Raw genomic sequence first — 20456 nt, forward strand, 5'->3', positions numbered from 1 at the left:
ATTAACATATTATCATGCACATATTTAATCTGTGATGCCAATACATATAGTTTTGGTGGAAGTTAGGTCAATATCTACTCAGACAGAAAGAGGATTTTCATTTATCAAAAAGTAGTCTAGTGCAAGTTGGACTTGCAAACGTAGGGTTCCGTAAAAGCAAGCATATTGAATGTGATTTTAATTGAGTGTAACTATATATAAATACCAAGATTTTTTGTAACCAAAAAAAACCATTTAATTGTATTTGTATGAATGTTATCCATATCTGTGTCGAGGGATTTAATTTTAATTTAATATTAGGTATTTAAGATTTTTCTATGGACACCACAACACAACACATTCATAGATACATAAAGGTTTAATGATTTTTTTTTTTGTTTAAGTCCATGCATGGGATCCTCTCTTATTTTTGAACAAAAATTATAAAGCGTATAATGGAGTAATCCTTTTCCTGTCATGCGTTTTGTCGTCCACGTGCGGATTTGGTCCGCATGCAGGCTGCCCATAACCCACTATTTAATTTATACATATTTTTCTATTATGCGTGTAGCACGCGCGTGGAAAGCGGATTGGCTGCCGGCGTGCAACTCGCGTGCGCGCTTTCCAGATGCGAACAGATTCCGCGCGCGGGCGATAAAACGCAAGACAGGAAAAGCGCTATAACAGAAAAGGTCATCTCTACATAGTTTCAATTCTGTATAGTTTTTGGATATGTGTAACTCTGTGACATAGGAATGAGTGAAAAGACAAACAGACATGACGAATTTATAAGGTTTTCGTTTTTTGTCAAGCAGCTTTAGAACCCTAATAAAAACAAAAGTACAAATAAGAACCTTTAATGATAAGATATAAAAAATAATATTGATTGGAACACAATAAATGCTCATAAGTTTATATACATTTACATATAAACATACCTACTTAAGCCTTTACAGGATAATCAATATTACAAGGTTTACATTCTATTTCTTCACATGTTCACATTATTTGCGAATTTTTTTTTTAATTATGCAGTGAGCTGTTTTAAAATGGAATTTTCAAGACACACATAAGTAGAATTTTGCAATCTTCCAATTACATTTCTGTATGTACTTACTTTTATAATGTTAAAAAGGAAATGTTAGATATCATAATTTTGCATGATTATAATCACGTCTATATCGCTTTCAGGGTAGACAAAGCCACCAGCCTCTCAAAGACTAAAAGACCATACTCAACTGTATGGCTTAATGATGAAACTGAGATTCAAATAATTACTGGTTGATAGCCCATCGCCTAAAAGAAGAATCCCCAGTTTATGAGCTATTCCCATAGTCGTCTTTTACGACATCCTTGGGAAAGATGGATTAACCATGTAGTGGATCTTTTCAAAAGTGCCGGGAACCACACTGCATAACTACATGTTGAGTAAATTTATTGATATAAAAATGTGTTTTTAAGTTATGCACTCCCAAGAACTCTTTAAAAGACAGGTGGTTATATCAATACCCAAAGGAAATGCTTACTTATAATTATTTACACCTTATGAAATTTACCCCCTATAACAGCCTACATGACTGTTAAAGGGGGTAAATTTCATAATTTTTCATTTTTTAATGATCTTATTGTACCAGTAAACATGATGATTTTTGATAAAAACTGTTTTTTAATTAATACTATTAATAGAATAACAAATATGGTAACTACTTGAATAAGATCTCTTTACCAATTTATAACAGTAAAATAAATTCTATAAATATCACAAAAAAATTGATTCTTAATACAACATTAAATATGTTATACAAAAATATATTTTGATTAATTAATATCAACATTAATTAGCAGAGATCAGAAAAACTTTCTATAAGACATAATTTGTAATAAATTTTGATTTCTGGAACTAAATGGCAATAGAACAAATAATTGTTTTTTTTTATCTGTTAGGTTGTAGAAATAACACACAACCACTTCTCTGATCACAATCAAAATCACTTTTTCTGATCTTTGCTTTTAATAAGGCACTTGGAGCACCATTTTATTGCTACAAGTTACATGACAGTTACAAATTTGAGCATTGACTGAAATAAATTCATAATATGTACTTTCAAGTAGATTTTTGAGTAATGTCATTAACATGTTACTGCAGGCAATACTGAACAATGGCTGCACTGAATTCTCTTTTTGCATTAGATGATGTAGTCTACAGTACGATTTAGATATTTTTATGCAGCCACTTTGATAATACTGACATTATTTACCTCATTATGATCAAAGATAATTAATATAAAACCCTATGTCAATGACATTTCATTATTTCATAGTTATTCTAATCATTGTACATTCCATCTAGTAAAAAATCCATCCTTTTGTAATGTCTATTCTTCCAAGCTTCTCGACCACGCCTCAATGCCATGAATCCTAATGCTACAAATAGTGGTACTGTCAAAATTGTTATAACAACTGGCATGATCATACCAGGTTGGTTACCATCACTCATTGAACTTTTCGTATTATCTGCATTAGGATTTGGTATTTGATCAGAGATAAATGTTTTGGAAGATGTTTTAACAACTTCAGCATTCTGATTTGTACCAGATAAATCATCATATGATAAAACTTCAGGCTTGTGTGGTTTGTGGGTAGTTTTTACTTCTGTACTTTTCAGATTCAGTGAAGAGTCGATTCTGGAACTGTTTCCCATTTTAGATGAATGATTTTTCTTTATTTCAGTATTATTAAGCTTGACTGTTATTTGATCGTCATTTGACATTGAGTTAACAACAATAGATTCATTGTGTTCATACTCTTCTAGTTTCACTCCTTTCCGGGCAGCGATAGATCTGTTCTTAGGTGTACCTAATTCCTTATTCAAATCCATAAGGACAGTGTTGTTATCTTTAGGCAAGGTCAAGTTAGAGTTGATTTGTGTAATAGCCCCTCCTTCGGTGACAAGAGTTATCTTGGTGTTATTGCTCGAAGATTCATTCAAGGGCATTGTAATATTGTATGACTTTATAGGGTTTAGAGCAGTAATGTTACTTCCGTAAATCAAAGGTAGAAACAACAGTTGTCCAAACAAAAATTCCAGCAACATTTTGTGATATATGCACTTAACTGGAAAAAATAAGGTATTTAGTGTTGCGTAGTTTATAAAAAAATAAACGAACAAATACAAAGAAAAGAAATAACAAAATGAAAATAAAATCAAAAATTATTGATACAAAAAACCAAAAGCCAACTCAATCCATGGAAATAATTGACAGACAAGATGACTATGACATTCATCATTGACATTGATAGATCGTAGATGTTGCTTTGATTGACACTCGATTGACATTCTTTTTGTTCGGCGATAGATTGACGGTTATGACATTGACGAAATGATTTTTTTTAAAAGTAGCAACAGCAAAAATGAAAGATTAATATATTGCCGTGTTGATTGACAACAATGACATTGAAATGACATTATGCTTTTACGCAAGGTATTGACTACAAAAGGGCACTTCCTTGAATTTGGGGAAGTTTTGCAGTAATGGATATTTTGTGAGGTGAGGTTTTCAGCACTTTAAGGAAATAGGACGGTTGGACCAATCCATTTTATATGATTTTATTTTATTTTTTTACCTTTATTAGGGAAATAAACAGTTACATGGTTGCCTATTAATATACTATGATGCATAAACCAATAAAGTTTCCTCTGTTCTATTGAAAAGACAAAGAAATTTTTAAATAAATGTAAGTGTATTACACATAAACATATTTATTATTAATTTCGTGAAAATTGACCAAAAAGCCACTGATTTATCTAAGCAATTTTGTCTTTAAACTTTTTTTATATGACATTATGGATAAGTTTAACAAATCAAGATCATTGTAAATGTTAACTAGCTATTAGCTAGCTGTCATGATAACTAGCTATTAATCACAGTTTCACCTGTGTTAACTAAAATTTCCGTTTTTCCCATTACTATGGGAAATTTAAAAAATATCCTATCCTAAAATATATATTTACTAGGTGTTGGCTTCGCTCATGCACTTTGTTGTTTAACAAATTCTACAAAAAAAAAATATTTTTTTATGGATGGAATGTACCTTATACACCCGCATTTCCGCTCTTTTGGGAACTTTGGATATTTTTCCGTAGCTAAACTCGGCAGATTATCGTTGATAAACGATCCCGTCGGAATATTTCTTTTTTTCGGGATGCCGAATACCTTTTCAATGTCCTTATTGTCCACTCGATTTATAATGAATTTTTGTATGCAGATACCTTAGTAGAATATAAAATTATTAAATGCGTAATTTTTTGAGATTGAGTTAGTACTGCAAAAATTCAATAGGTTCAAGACGTACATATACGGAGTCCACAAAGTCACTGTTCCCGAGAGAAATTCACACAGGAAATCTATGGCTAGTTTTAATGTTTGTATTGCTTTACTTTTTACCTTTAATATATTTTTACTAACCAAAACTAAAAATATCTCCGTTCCAAAATCACCGAAAGCGCATCGGTTAACACTGAAACTAATGTACATAATTGAGAAAATACTCATTGGTACATGATTGAGGTTCGATCTGAACCTATGCTTCCGCACGCATTTAACTCTGACACTGTATCCATTCGAATGAACGAAAAAGTACAGTAGGTACACTTTATTATTTAGCGAGTAGGGAGAAAGAAACATGTAAATTGCAAACACTGATAGCTGTAGCTTTTTATACAGAATTTTATACCTATTTGTCAAATCAAAATACAGAGCAGAACCAACAAGAAAAAGATGATAGTATAAAAGTGAATCAAATAAACTAAATTACTCAAGATGAGGACTAGAAGTAATTCTGGTGTTCGTTTGGATTACTATCAGCGAGTGGTACATAAATTAATCTTAGATCATCAACAACCAGTGACTGGTTTGTTCCCTGCCAGTCCTCATAATGATCATGCTTGGATTCGGGATAATTTATACTGCATACTGGCTGTCTGGGGCCTTTCAATGGCATTCAAGAAGATAGCGGATCAAGACGAGGACCGTGCAAAAACGTATGAGTTGGAACAAAGCTGTGTAAAACTAATGAGAGGTCTGAACATTTTGGGTTTTGTTTTCCATAATCTGATCATTGATAATTAAATAAAATGCCAATGAAATTTTTTTAAACAAACAAAATTCTTAATTATTCGCAAAATGATTCATCAATAGCTTAAATAAATATTTATGTGACAAATTACATAGAATAAGCTAGTTCCAAAGTTAGACTGAGACTTTAATTATGTGATACTAATTCAACTATACAATTTTTTGTTTTACATTGATCATCCAAGACCTGGAATGATGAGAAAAAGTTAATTTTTCATCATGTTTTTGCCTTAATTTCATAAAAACATCTAATATTTTCAGATGTATAATTTTCTAGTAAAATTGGTTTTTGTATTTGCGAAATATTCCTGTTTGTATTCTAAATTGATGGATTGAGCTAAATTCGCCTTTGTAACTGGTAGTAAATTTGCTGGTAATATTATAATCTTAAATACAAAAACAGTTTATAAATTATAAATGCTTAGCTGTTCTAAAACTTGTATTAAAAGTGAAAAAAGTTTATCAATGTGAATTTAATAGTGTTTCATCTTTGTACTTTACAGGATTACTAATGGCTATGATGCAGCAAAAAGAAAAGGTAGAAAAATTTAAAAGCACGCAGAATCCTTTAGACTCACTTCATGCTAAGTACTCATCAACAACAGGGCGGACTGTTGTCAAAGATAATGAATGGGGTCACCTTCAAATTGATGCCATTTCTCTGTATTTACTTATTCTATCACAGATGACTGCATCTGGTCTTCAGATTGTTTTCTCCCTAGATGAAGTTGCTTTTATTCAGAATCTTGTGTTTTACATTGAATCAGCTTATTGTACACCTGATTATGGCATTTGGGAAAGAGGTGACAAAACAAATCATGGATTGCCTGAACTGAATGCAAGTTCCATTGGCATGGCCAAAGCTGCTTTGGAGGCTATGAATGAATTGGATTTATTTGGAGCACGAGGTGGACCCTCCAGTGTCATCCATGTGTTAGCAGATGAAGCTCAGAAATGTCAAGCTGTATTGCAGTCAATGTTGCCAAGAGAATCCAACAGTAAAGAGTTGGATTCTGGTCTCTTATCCATTATAAGCTATCCCGCCTTTGCAGTTGATGATCCAAACTTGATAACAAAAACGAGGGAAACAATAGTAACAAAGTTACAGGGCAAGTATGGATGCAAGAGGTTTCTAAGAGATGGTCATAAGACACCCAGGGAGGACCCTAACAGGCTCTATTATGAGCCATGGGAGTTGAGAATGTTTGAAAATATAGAATGTGAATGGCCTTTGTTCTTCTGTTATCTAATTCTTGACTACTGCTTTCAAGGGGATAAAGGAAATGTGAATGAGTATATGCAAAAGTTGGAGAAAATAATGCTAAGGAAAGACGATGGTATCAAATTAGTCCCTGAGCTGTATGCTGTGCCTGTTGACAAGGCTGATCAGGAGCAAAGTGATCCTGGTAGCCAGGAAAGAGTACCACTTGGTAGGTGCCCTTTTATTTGGGCACAATCATTGTATATTTTAGGGAAATTGTTACAAGAGGTAATAATATTTTACTACACAATTATTACTACCAGAAACTTTACACAGTTCACATAGAATATACAATATTACTTCCCAATAAATTTTGCTATTATTAACTTCAGCTATTTCAGTTCTAATGTGATTAAAGGAATGCCCAATTATATGAGTGCATCAGCTTTTGTGTCTTTTAAACTAATATTTTAACATAGATGAACTTTCAGGGATTCTTAGCGGTTGGTGAGTTAGATCCGCTCAACAGAAGGCTGTGCTCGGAAAAGAAGCCAGATGTGGTTGTTCAGATTGTGATACTAGCAGAAGATAATGAGATAAGGGACAAATTGCTAGAATATGACCTGCATGTCCAGACGATTAACGAAGTTGCGCCGATCGAAGTTCAACCTGCCAGGGTGTTAAGTCATCTTTATACATATCTAGGTAATTTATTATTTTTAATTTATGTATGAATGAGTAAATATTCATTTCTTTTTAGACCATTGTTTTGATTCTTCACTGCTGGTATTTATGAAAGTCATTTCTTAATTATTTTCATTAACTTTTGATTGATTAGACTGTAAGACTTTATTAACAGAAAGTATTATGTTGTTTATGATATTTTTATAAATTATAGCTGTTTGTTCCACACTTTTGACCTTTCTATATGTATTGCTATTTTTTTTAAATGCAAAGAGGCTATTGTTATTCTTAATGGTATTTATAGGTAGAAACAAGAAGTTGGGATTATCTGGAAGAAAATCCCGTGATGTGGGCATTCTGAGTACAAGCAAATTGTATTCACTAAACGACAGGATATTTGCTTTTACACCACAGGTATTATTTTAATTTCTTTCATACAGTTGTCATATATTACATGTACAAATTAAATACAAGACTCTTGGACTTGGTTTCGGTCGATAGTAAAATATGATAGAAAGAAAATATTCTTCAACAACCTATACAAATTACTTCTGTCACAATTGTTTTATTATACATATGTAGTTATTCCTCCAATAATATTTGGTCTTAATTTGTGTCGACCTTCAATTTCTGTGAAGCCGTTTGCAATGCTATTAGATGTTAATGGATAAGGTGAAGGTAAATATTCTAACCAACTGACTAGACGTGTTAACAATTAATTTTCTTTATATCAATTTATTTATTATCCTACACATAATTTCCTATAATATTTCTTATTCTATTTATAGAAAATTTTATATTAGTTTAAAAACTTACGTTCTTCTGCATGGCACTTAATAACGCCACTATTGTCGTCTCCTGTATAAAAAAGTAACCAATTGTTTTGTTTGTTTTAATAGTTTTCTGATATGAAGCGTTTCTACATTGCTTCCGACTATGAACTGATGGTTGATACTCTTAAAGCAGAAATTAATTTCTTGAAGTCATCTTGGCAAAACCTACTTGGGCGTCCGCTTGTTGTATTGACATTGAATCAAATGTATTTAGGTATTATTTTGTTTCGTTTTTATTAATCGTGTGTGCTTGCTTATTTTGTTCATTCATACTGTGTGTTAATATGCGTGTGTATTTCGCAGAGATAGGTTTCATCTGATTAATTTAACACATTTGTCGAAGCTTGGTAGCAGGCAGCTTTATACCTTTTTAACGTATTAATTGGCATTGAACTTATTTGGGTGGTAAACGTATTGATAACTATCAATCTAAGACATAACAGTAATTTTTGTTTTTAATGAATATTATGACTATTAATATGTTACAGTACTTTAGTGGTCTCTGTAATTAATTTTTTTTTCATTACGGTTTAGGTCTTATATGAACACTATAATTTACGAGTATGATAAATGTGTCTAGTAATATGTAGTGACTAATATGCTGCAGTTGCATTATTATAACATTGACTGCATATTAATGCTCACTGTATGTGTATTTGATTTTATTTTCTTATTGAATCTGTGTATTATCATTTCTCTATTAAAATTAATATACTTACTTCTATCTATGTAGATTATGTCGAAAATGTTTGTTTCATATGAAACGCTTAGATATTTCTTGCCTATGCCAGTTCTTCAAGCTAACCATATGAATTTCAGTAAAAATAAAAAAGCCTTAGGACATTCAGATAGGATACGCATTAGTTTATCAATTTTTAGTTTGAAAAAAACAGTCCCATTATAACACATTTCCTATTAACTTCCCCTTTAATAAAATGCACGATGGTGGCCCTTATGTGGTATGAAACCCTATGTATCTATGATTATACCCGAACTTATACTATTTTTGTATGTACCATTAAGCGTAAATAAGACTCTGGATGCAATTTCATACTGCCTTAGGGTCGCCATACATCAAGCAATTAGTGTGTTATACCTTCCCGCATGGGTGTGCCCTAGAATTTCGACTACGAGGAATACTACATGTCGCGCGACCCGGCTCTCCTCGCAAGCACGTTCATGGCCAACGTCGCTTTCCTGGGAATGAGCTGGAAGCAAATGCTCGGCCGCCCGACTATCACACTACTCGCTACGCAGTATTTGTTAGGTAAACCTGTGTATTATAGCATTAATGTAGCTTAAACAATGTATCAAGTACCGATTGATATAAAGCAAGCATGTTTTACGTTGAGCAAAATACGCCTAATTGGTAGAAGTAAATCCATATAATGAACATTATTGTTTATTCTTTTTAATTAACTCCATCTTTGTAATACAAATTGATCACATACATGATACATCTAGTATATATTATCTATTCCCTTTGTTTTCTATGCAGTATTTTGTCAAGTTATAGATGTATATACAGCTCTATTGAATAATTTTCCAATAGTTATTAAGTTCACACTGTACAGTAACCTTGTATATTCGGTACATTCGCCTGTAGAGAAACATGACCCACTTGTTTGCTTTTCCGCGCGTTATTCCACGGGATTTTTGGGTGACAAATATGACTAGAATAGGTGCACGTTAATGTTCATAGGATTTGGGAATTCTTGTTTAAAACTCCAAATAAGGAATGAAGAAAGCCCATGGCTAAAGGTGTAACTGGGGATGGACAAGGGCAAACCTTCTCTCGTTTGGTATAAGGGTCAATATTAATCCTGCTTTTTTTTCTGTCGGCCTATTAATCCAATTAAATTATTGTATCTTTACTAATCTGTAATGAATCATTGTTGCTTTAAACCTGTTTTTATTGATTGCTGATCGATTGAAAATATTGCATTATTAAATTAATTTTCACGATTTCAGACCAAGGTAAAATTCCGATGGCCATGATAACAACTATGAAGAAACTGAAATCTGGATATATAAACGGTACGAGAGTGACGCTAGGAAATTTAGGAGAATTTTTGAGTACATCTGCCATAACCAATCTGAGTTTCCTTGGCAGTCAGGAGGATGGATATCCTGATAGTAAGTATTTGTTATAAATTCTTTATTCCTTATTTAAATTTATACATTTACTTTACAGGTATATTCATATATGCCCATTATCCTAAACCTTAATTTTGTCAAGTTTATACATATAAATGTGGGAAGTCATCTCCTTGACGAAATCATCATAATGGGTACCTCTAGAGTTAAAAAAAAACAAAATTATTGTATTGTATTAGCGGATAAAACACACATAAAAAAGTTATTCCCATATTAAATATGTTGTTTATTCCAGAGCTGAACCCTCAAGTACAAAGCTACCTGGAGGAGCACCTGCTGAAGTCGTTCAGCAACAAGCTGAGCGTGCTGCCGCGGCCGGCCGGCGCCCGGCCCGCGCGCGCGCTGCGCCGGCGCATGTCCGTGCGCGGCGCCATCAAGAAGACCAGATCTATCAATGTTGACTGTGAGTATTACTCATTATTTACTAAGCTCATAGAGAAATAACCTACATATATGACCAAATGAGATAATTCATATTGTATCAGGTTGCTCGCCTATCGCATAATGGAAAAAATTTTGGACGAAGAGATGCAGCTTGGCACACCCTTATATTTTTTCTTCGCTACCAGATATGCACGATAGCTTGCTCTCGGTTAATGTGCCTATTCTCTTAGTTACCTTGGGAGTAGTATCGAGGGCGAATAGATCCGCCATTAGAACACACACACCATTATGGCTAGATGTGGCACCTTATCCAATATAACATTCAATCCATCGTTTTTTTACAATCTAGATGCTTAATCATTTATCTTTTGCAGCTGAAACTCTAGGCATGGAAGGCGAATACGTCGGTCCGCCATTAGAAAGAAAGCCATCTTGGCTGGATGTGGAAACTATAACGAGCGCGCTCGCTGGACGCAGCCCGTCGCCAGAAGACGCTAGGAAGAAGGCATTCACCAAGTAAGATATAATATTCAAGATAAAAAATAGAGTAGCTATGGTGTGGAAAGAACTGCCAGCGTCTATATTTCCAAACAAATACTGTCCGCGAACATTTGAAAGTAAAATTAACGGGTATCACTTGGATATGCATTTAACATCTTCGTCTTCATCGTCACTTACGCGAGTTCGAGCGATTATCAAGCGAGATGGAAGACAAATGTCGAATCCAAAATTGAATAATAAAACACACAAATCTGAATAAACCTCTTACTCGGAGGGGTAGGTAGATTTTATTTACATCTTTCCAGTTGCCACGAACTATCTTTCGCTTTATCAACATTTATTACTCTTTTAACTTTTTCCAATATGGATTGTAATTTTTAGAGATATTTTTCTAAATTAGATTACAACTTCTACAATTAATTTTGGCATTCCCGAAAAGATGAAATTTGTTTTAAGTTAACAACTTTTATCCATTGTTGCTCATAATGAAAAATGTTAATTTATTTTCGTATTAATATTATAAATCACTTTAATAGAAGACAAAACAAACTGTATCATAATTTCTAACTATATTTATATTTTAGGGGCACCTCGACAACAAGTTTGGGTGTTGGTACGCCCACTATAGAAGTCACAAAAGAGAGTACACCATCACCACCGAAAGAAGAGGGTAAGTCGATTCAATTTATAAACAAATTTTCATGCCCTGAATTTGCGTCAATGTTTTTCTAGGTTAGTAATAACAAATTATCTAAATAACAGTGAAATTAACATTAAAATCGTTGCGTGATAAAGCAAAAAGTTTAAAACAGATAGAAGCAGAAGACGACTTTCTTTTTTACTATATAATGAACGACTCTACCTTAAATTTTCACCTATAAATAATATAAAAAATATATATTGAAGCTCAGTACGAGTCTGCCAGCAAAGCAGAGTTAACAATACCTAAAGTGATTTATTATCATTTTATTTATACATTTGATGATATTTACAAATAAAACAAAATTGAAGAAAACAGATAACAAAATTTTGACAATTTAATTTGTACTCGTTTAGCTGCTTTGGTGAACAAGCCAATACAATCGATTCTGCGCAACCGAAACGCTTCCGAGTCTCAGAACATGTACGCCGAAACAGAGACTGACGAATTACTGGCGATGCTGAGAGAGACTGAGAGTTTGGACGAACAAGGAGACATCTTGCAGTACTTGGTTGATACACATGGCCTCGACTTCAATACTGGTAAGTGTTACACACTGATGTCAAAAAAATTAGTATTATTTATCAGACAGTGTTAACCCTTCATTTAAACTTTAGGTTTGCAGTGAAGAGTCCACAGGTCGGTGGCGATAGGAATTCAATGTTTATTTATTTGCTGTTATAATCACAATTTCTTAGTGCTGAGACATTAGAACGATTACGCTGATTTAGATCTTTCGTCTCGACCTTATTATGGCGCCTATTTGCAGTCAATTGGCGAAGAAGCTAAGGAGAAACATGTCGTCCCAGGCCAGTAAGAATATAATGGTTTTTGATTCCCTCCGTATCCTTCTTATTTCTGTGATTCGAAAGAGACAAGTAGACAGGGTAAAGTAACTCTGCAGGTACACAATACTTAATATGCTGTAATATGTCGCGTCAGCAATATCCGAGCGCGCAGAATGAAACCTATGGCCAAATTCAACCAAATTAAAAACTCAATATCAAACGACCTTATTAACAAGAATATTAAACTTATTTTTGCTAAATACTAATATAATAGGGGACAGTTAAGTTCGCGGGTTCAAATGGCGCACTTTGATAAGCTTTAATATTTTCGCGTCATACAAAAAATAGACTTCTGCAATACTGTACTTAAGTATAAAAATCCATAAAACTATTATTATATTGTCCAGGCATGCTAGAGAACGGCAAGGTGGTGACTGTGAGGGAGTTGCTGAAGGCGCTGTACGAGAAGGCGTGCACTCAGAAACTGTGGGGGCTGGTGAGGCACACTGCCGGCATGCTTGGAAAGGTAAAACATGTTTTTTGTATACACATTGACATACCTCGTTCTGGGGAATAATAAGGTAAAGAGTACCCTATACTAATAATCTAGCATGAAAATATTGATAATGATGAAGTAAAGGGAAAGTAGAGAACGTGGAAAGTACAATGATGTACCTAGTTGACTTAACCTTCCGTGAAAAAGGTAACGAACGTGGATTAAAGAATTATTTATTGAATGATAAGTCAATAATACTAGCTGTAGAGAAAGAATATAGCCTTTTTTATTTTGTACAAATAACATATAAATTACTGGGTGCCGTGTGGTTCCCGGCACCATTACAAAAAAGAATAGGACCACTCCATCTCTTTCCCACGGATGTCGTAAAAGGCGACTAAGGGATAGGCTGATAAACTTGGGATTCCTCTTTTAGGCGATGGGCTAGCAATCTGTCACTATTTGAATCTCAATTCTATAATATAGCCAAATAGCTGAACGTGGCCATTCAGTCTTTTCAAGACTGTTGGCTCTGTCTACCCCGCAAGGGATATAGACGTGACCATGTGTGTGTGTGTGTGTGTGTAAATTACTGGGCTATACCTACATATTTTATGAAATTTGGCACAGACTTAAATAATTTTATTTCGGGAAATTTTCACTGGACCGAAATTAAGGCACAAAAAAGTACGCTAACCAAAGCAAGAATCCTGGCCTTATACAAATTGTTTTGTTTCTCGCAGCGTGTGGAAGACCTGGCGAAGGCGGTCACAGACCTGCTGGTCCGCCAGAAGCAGATCACCGTGGGCATGCCGCCCAGCAACGAGCACACCATCACCGCGCCGCTGCCCGAGAACGAACTGAGGCAGCTCATACATTTGGTAACATTGCATTTTTATTTTTGCTACAACTGTTCTACAAATACATACATACATACATAAAATCACGCCTCTTTCCCGTAGGGGTAGGCAGAGACTACCTCTTTCCACTATCTTCAATACACAATACACACTACAAATATCTTATGATATTTTATAAATCTGTATTATTTATTAGTAGTGTAATGCAACGCGAAAGTTTAAAATCAGAAATATCCTATGTTTTCAGCAAAAACATAGTAGGACTAGCTTGATATGTTAGACTTGTCACCTTCTGTATCTTTAACATCTATACTAATATTATAAAGTTGAAGAGTTTGTTTGTTTGAACGCGCTAATCTCAGTAACTACTGGTTCGAATTGAAAAATTATTTTTGCGTTGAATAGACCATTTATCGAGGAAGACTAGGGTATTTATAATCACACTGCAACTACTAGGAGCGAAGAAAACATGGAAAATGTGAAAAAAACTTGGAAAATTATTCCTCCTCATTGAAGCCCTCAGCTTCAATGATGCCCAAAATAACTCTTCCACGCGGACGAAATCGCGGGCACAGCTAGTTTTGTTATATAATTTCTCCTACAAATATCCTATATTTGCAGCAGAGATATAGTAGAAATTTAAAAGTATTTTCGGAAAATTTCTCAAACTTATTGCGGCTCTTGCCGTCCTCTAATATCCTTCTACCCTTTTCTCGCGCTCTTTATTAGTAAATTCACTTCTACCTTCCAAAGATTCCGTTCTAATTCTGGTTCTAGATCTAACGGACATACCTTTCACTCATTTTCAATAAGTATTTGATAAAACTTTATTATTGTAACACTTTATACATTATATTATTCCTTACATGCAGACATTTCGTCGTGAAAACTCTGATTCTGAACACAGAAAGGTAAATTTTCTTAATCGGTAAATATTTGTTGCCAATTCGCACTCGACGACCGTTTTTTATACGCACCTAAGCCTATTTTTCTATAATTGTTTTCTTTATGTATTCAATAATTATGTCCAAATGTTATTTATAACTTACTAAAACTGTGACTTTTTATAAATCATTTTATATACTTAGCTATATTGGGTTGGTGAAGGGCCTGTGGCTAACTTAAAGTGCTCGTCTTTAAAATTTTACATATGTATAGACACGTGGATAGTAGTTTGACAAGAAAGCGATTACCTTAGAACAAAGAGTTTTCGAAACTAAGTATAAAAGAAACAACTTTCAATCTCCCATTACGGCGTAGGTATCTTAGATTACATAATCAAATGTTAGTTCAAAGGGTGTCTGTTTTCAGTACCTGGTGTACCGATAAAATTATGGCGATGTTATTGAAATTATTATGTGCTGCTTGTCTGAGATTATATTGATGCACCATTTGCTTGTTATTAAGTCCTCCAGTCGCTCTCTACGACTATATCCAATTGTTTAAATCACAAGTCGTATTGCACGTCGCAACACTCTGGTTATATAAGTAGCAAATTATCCTTTCCAACATATACCAATAAGCAAAATGAAAAATAAATAACACCGACTGATTTGTCCTTAAATTTTTTTTGTTTGTAAACTTTTTACTGCACAATTTTCTAAATGTTTTAAATCTATCACTATTTTCCCTCAGGCCTATGGAGACGACGAGAGTACTGCGATGTTGACTCAAGAGCTGTTGGTGTATTTGGCCATGTTTATCCGCACCGAGCCGCAACTCTTCCTGGAAATGCTGCGTCTTCGCGTCGGACTCATCATTCAGGTAATCTTCTTTCATTATTGCTTACCTTGTCTTTAAAAACTTTCTGACTGACTGGTTAAGTGTTATCGAAAGGAGGATAAAGAAGACGACTCGATCTTGTGAAAAATTGACGTGTCAATTGAACTCCAATAAAATAGTTTTTGTCATAGTCAGGTATAGCCGATTGCTAAGAACTATTCGACTATACTATTTATAGTAGGTATAAACAAAAGTATAGGTCAAAAGTACCCGAAACCGCCGAGCTTGCATGAAGAGAGTTATGAATGTGGATGAAGCGAAGGAAGTATGCAGAGATCGTGACAAGTGGAAAGAGGTAGTCTCTGCCTACCCCTCCGTGAAAGAGGCGTGATTTTATGTATGTATGTATACTATTTACAATATACTCGTATGTACACAGTCAAAACGTCCCGCCCGATACATTAATCAACATAATATTCTAGAAACGATTTATGATTCATAGACCTACCGCAAATTTTTAATCGTTCCTTAAGGTGATGGCAACAGAACTATCGCGTACTTTGTCCTGTGATGGGGAAGAAGCCTCCGAGCACCTCCTCAACCTGTCTCCCTTCGAGATGAAGAACCTGCTGTACCATATCCTAAGTGGCAAAGAGTTCGCGATCAACAGTGGTAAGCAAGCTGTTACATATTTTTATCTAATAAGGAAACATACATACCTACATATAATCACGGGGAAGACAGAGTCAACAGTCTTGAAATCACTGATAGGCCACGTTCAGCTTCATTTGTCTTAAGGATAGAATTGAGATTCAAATAGTGATAGTTTGCTAGCCCATCGCTTAAAAATAGAATCCCAAGTTTGTAAGCCTATCCCGTAGTCGACATCCATGGGAAAGAGATGCCTTGTGGTTCCCGGCACTAAAAAAGGTTAGGACCACTCCATCTCTTTCCAATGGAATAAGGAAAATGTGAACAAAAATCTGAAATTAAGAAAGTGTGCCAAAGGAATTGCTGAACAAAAACTATCGTCTTGAAAAATCCTTTCCATTTTCCTCCCAATATTTTACATCGAACCAAGGGTCATTAGTTCCTTGTTCATAATTTTATTTAAAAAATATTTATGTATTCTTTACAAACACCTAGAACATGCAGACATGTTTAGAACTATAGTTGTGCACACGGAATACAGAAATTGTGCGGTTTTGATATACTCGCAAGCTAAGTTTACTTTAGAATGTAAATTTTTATATTCATATTTGTTTGGTATCATGATAAAGTCTCTATTTATTTATGTATATAATACCGCTTCTTTTCAGCAAATTCCCTGTATGTTATAAAGGAAAAGATCAGTAAGAGTAAAGGCGAGTTTATCCCACAGTTAGCTTATGTCCGTCTTGAGTGTCCCCGACCAGTCACTACTTTGTTTTATTTAAAACTGTTCTAATTCGGACTGAGGGTTGCTTTGTGTGTTTGTGAGCCGATTGTTTAATTACTTATTGTCTATATAAAATTCAGATAAGATTTACCTTAGATACCATTATCACGCTAGTGCAGTAATTTATGTACCCCTTGCACCTTTTTTCAATGATGGATGAATTTCTATTTAAAACATATATATCTGTCTGTGTTGAATAAAATATTTATTGGTTGTTTAGTTTATTGAGAATTGAAAAATCGTCCATTTGTTAGCCATGTTATGGTGAGTGAGTGTTCAAACTCAATAGTTGTAGACCACATCATCATATTGTAAAACGTATAACAAACATTAGAAGTGTTAACTTAACGTAAAGCTATCGGTTTGCTTGGATCTTAACAATTTTTTTTTAAGTATGAGTTTTTTGAGAGCATTGATCAAAGCTCAAAACTTGAGCACAAACTTACCATGATAGTTCCCCTTTTCATTCTATTTTTCCTTAAGTTTGTTCTTGCATTTATATGTACATTAAAATCTCTTGATTAACAATTATTTTAAAATATTTTTCAATACCTGTTTAGCATAGAACTCTTTTTTTAGTATTTTCTTATCATCGCTTAAATTCTAAATCAATATTAATATGTAATCGTCATATTGTTATTTTAGTAGGTCGCGGCAACTTCTCCATCGTTAGCAACAAGTCCAACCGATATGGAAAGAAATCGCAGATCGTGTTGGAGGGCCAATCTTTGCAAGGGACTATTGATGACAGTAAGATTTGTTAATTAATTATAAACAAATTATAAGATTATTATTTATAGGACAATCATACGCCCTTTATGTGTTATGTATACGAGCATATGTAGTCTCATTAAATATGTATGCTTTTTACTTTATGTTGATTGAGTTTTTAGACTGGCTATTACATACATATCCAATCACGTCTTTATCCCTTATAGCGCCAAGAGTCTCGTAAAGACTGAAATACCGCGTTCAGCTGTATGGCTTATATGGACTATATTCCATCGCCTAAAAGAAGAATCCCAAGTTTATAAGCCCATCTCTAAGTACATATATAGCAAGTATTTGTAGCTTTTCGGGTAAACGGAGCCAACAGTCTCAAAACAGGCGTTAGCTTTGAATATTTTAAGAAAATAAAGTATATTGTAAAATTATTATCTAACAATTAATCGTTTTCCATTTACTCCAGCCCCGATAGCAGAACCAGACCGCCAAGGCCAGTGGCTGCGCCGAAGAAGACTCGACGGAGCCCTTAACAGAGTGCCGCGGGACTTCTACCCGAGGGTGTGGGCGGTGCTCGAGAGGGTAAACTATTCAAGGATTTGTTTCTCATGTGTTTCTCACCAGACTCTTTTATATTACGGAGTTGATTTCCAATTGGCAAGTTTTGTATTGTTTTGATTGAGGTTTCTCTTAGGCAGTTTTGTTTTTCGTATTATAAGTGTCTTATATTGTTTTTGACACTCAGAGAAATTGTCTAAACTATAAAAAATTAGGCTAAGAATATGTAGATATGTATATGAATGTATGGTAGTTATTCTATATTTCACATAAAAAAATACTGACGATTTGACTTTACATAGGCTTCTACAAGCGAAGCCGCGTATGGAAGTTTGGAAATATTACTAAATATAATTAATATGTTTACAGTGCCAAGGTTTAATAATACAAGGGAAAGTCCTCCAACCGAATTTGACCCAAGAGATGACCTCCGGAGAGTTGAAATTCGCGCTGGCCGTGGAAACAGTACTTAACTCTATACCACAACCGGAGTACCGACAACTGGTGGTGGAAGCGCTGATGGTTCTAACCCTGGTGGTGGAATACAAGGCGGTGGCGCATCTGGGCGGAGTCATACATGTGGAGAATTTGGTGCACAAGGCTAATCAAATCTTTTTAGAAGATCAAGTAAGTTATCATATTAATGCATAAAATCACGCCTTATCTCAAAAAGGGTTGGTGGAGACTATATCCTTCCGTTTGCCACGATCCCTGCATACTTCTTCCTGCTACACTACATTTATAACTGTCTTCATGTAAGCTTGAAGGTTTATGCTGCTCTTGACCTGACCTTTCGCGTTCGGAATACCGCTATCTGGTTTCAAGTGTGGAAGGTAGTAGAAGCTCTGATGGTTCTGACCCTGGTGGTGGAATACAAGACGGTGGCGTATCTGTGCGGATCCATACATATGGAGAATATAGTGTTTACATAGTTATACCTTCCAAGTTTTAGACGGATGTAAATAATGTTTAGTTTTTACGTTTTTAGTTGAAAATGCATTAGCTAATAGATGCATTCAAGAATATCTTGGAACACAAAACATCTTGGCCGAAAACCATCGCAGGTCGATGATATAAAAAGAATTTAAATCAGTCTTCAAATAAGTATGCGACCTTTGCGAGCAACGAGGCACGTTTCAGTGTATATTTATAGAAATGAACATGATTGAAACGCCAATTGCAACAATATTAATGTGCAAACAAAGATTGTTAGCTTTTGTTTCCATATACTTATTTAATTTCGTAACTCGAAATTAAGCAACCCTTTTTATTCTGAGCAGTTGAAATTAATAATGTTTGATATACTTCTTAAATTCTTCGTATTTGATACAATATTTGAAATAAAGGACTAAATAAAAAATATCCTGTACTTTAACATAATTCACTTTCCGCAGATGCGCTGCAACGGCGACGCAACGTTATGCTGCGCCAAGACAGAGACCATGGGCTCCCCAGCCGGCGCGCTGGTGTGCGGCGGCGCGGCCACAGTCTGCCAGCACCTTTACGACAGCGCCCCCAGCGGCTCCTACGGCACCATGACGTATCTCGCTAGAGCTGTTGCTTCGTTACTGTCTGACCGTATACCAAATGCTGATCCCATACAGTGTGCCATCTCTTAAGATTTTCAGCAACAATAAATGTAACAGTAAAACTTTCAAACATAAACTTAAGCTATCTCAGATATGTTATTCATACTTTGGTATATTACTGAAAAAAATAGAAGTAGTTTTAGTGTTGAATCGTCTTAGTTACACTCATATGGTGTTGAAATATCTTGGTTTATATATATACTTACGTATGTATGGCGTAACTTCGATACTTTTATATATCAAACATAAAAGTATCGAGGTTAATGAAACAGATGGTTATATCGACGAAAATAAAAAATACACTTGTCTTCTAGGTAAGGCCAGTGTGTGATTGTATATCATCTAATTTGTTATTAACGTTGCCTATTTTATACTCATATACAATTACATATTTTTTTTAGATATTACATTATTGAAAAAATATAACAGTATTTTAATAGGATTGTTTAATGGGTCACAAAGTTTATGTACCTAGTATTAGGAGACCATGTTGGTTATGATTTGTAATATTTAAATATTTGTAATAATAATTTTCATATCATGTTTTATAAATTTGTAACAGCCGTGAATATATGTATAATGCCCAATTGAACATGCAACAAAATATTATGGATATTGCTCATATGTTCCACAATACTGTTTTTTATTTTCGGCACACCCATATAAATTGTTAAATCATTATTAAATAAAAACAAATAAAAATGCCCA

General features: G+C 34.3%; 2 protein-coding genes across 4 annotated transcripts; one reads left to right on the forward strand and one right to left on the reverse strand.

Moving 5' to 3' along the window:
* Positions 1–820: 820 nt before the first annotated feature.
* On the reverse strand, positions 821–3214 carry LOC106131145 (uncharacterized). Its single transcript, XM_013330141.2, has one exon. It carries the CDS (start codon positions 3071–3073, stop codon positions 2306–2308), a length of 768 nt encoding a protein of 255 aa, XP_013185595.2. The 5' UTR covers positions 3074–3214; the 3' UTR covers positions 821–2305.
* Positions 3215–4636: 1422 nt separating this feature from the next.
* On the forward strand, positions 4637–20454 carry LOC106131317 (probable phosphorylase b kinase regulatory subunit alpha). 3 transcript variants are annotated; one of them, XM_013330384.2, is made up of 18 exons: positions 4638–5058; positions 5618–6603; positions 6807–7020; positions 7304–7413; positions 7899–8046; positions 9804–9968; positions 10225–10392; positions 10748–10889; positions 11459–11544; positions 11931–12116; positions 12770–12888; positions 13602–13739; positions 15354–15482; positions 15974–16112; positions 17524–17628; positions 18068–18183; positions 18529–18786; positions 19554–20454. In XM_013330384.2, exons 1-18 carry the CDS (start codon positions 4800–4802, stop codon positions 19776–19778), a joined length of 3693 nt encoding a protein of 1230 aa, XP_013185838.1. In that variant the 5' UTR covers positions 4638–4799; the 3' UTR covers positions 19779–20454. The 3 variants fall into 3 exon arrangements, 2 of the variants coding, with proteins under 2 accessions (XP_013185838.1, XP_013185837.1); XM_013330383.2 differs by lacking the exon at positions 7899–8046 and adding an exon at positions 8952–9099 and having other exon boundaries at positions 4639–5058; XR_009656922.1 differs by lacking the exons at positions 18068–18183; positions 18529–18786; positions 19554–20454 and adding an exon at positions 16760–17142 and having other exon boundaries at positions 4637–5058.
* The last annotated feature ends 2 nt before the right edge of the window (positions 20455–20456 follow it).

Source organism: Amyelois transitella, chromosome 6, assembly GCF_032362555.1.
Source record: "Amyelois transitella isolate CPQ chromosome 6, ilAmyTran1.1, whole genome shotgun sequence".
NCBI lineage: Eukaryota > Metazoa > Arthropoda > Insecta > Lepidoptera > Pyralidae > Amyelois > Amyelois transitella.

Bases quoted from the DNA above. Each gene is read 5' to 3' on its own strand.
- LOC106131145 (XM_013330141.2), bottom strand. From the start codon at position 3,073: ATGTTGCTGGAATTTTTGTTTGGACAACTGTTGTTTCTACCTTTGATT.
- LOC106131317 (XM_013330384.2), top strand. From the start codon at position 4,800: ATGAGGACTAGAAGTAATTCTGGTGTTCGTTTGGATTACTATCAGCGA. The intron at 8,047-9,803 runs GTATTATTTTGT...TCACGATTTCAG, and splicing joins ATTGAATCAAATGTATTTAG to ACCAAGGTAAAATTCCGATG. The intron at 16,113-17,523 runs GTAAGCAAGCTG...TTGTTATTTTAG, and splicing joins AGAGTTCGCGATCAACAGTG to TAGGTCGCGGCAACTTCTCC.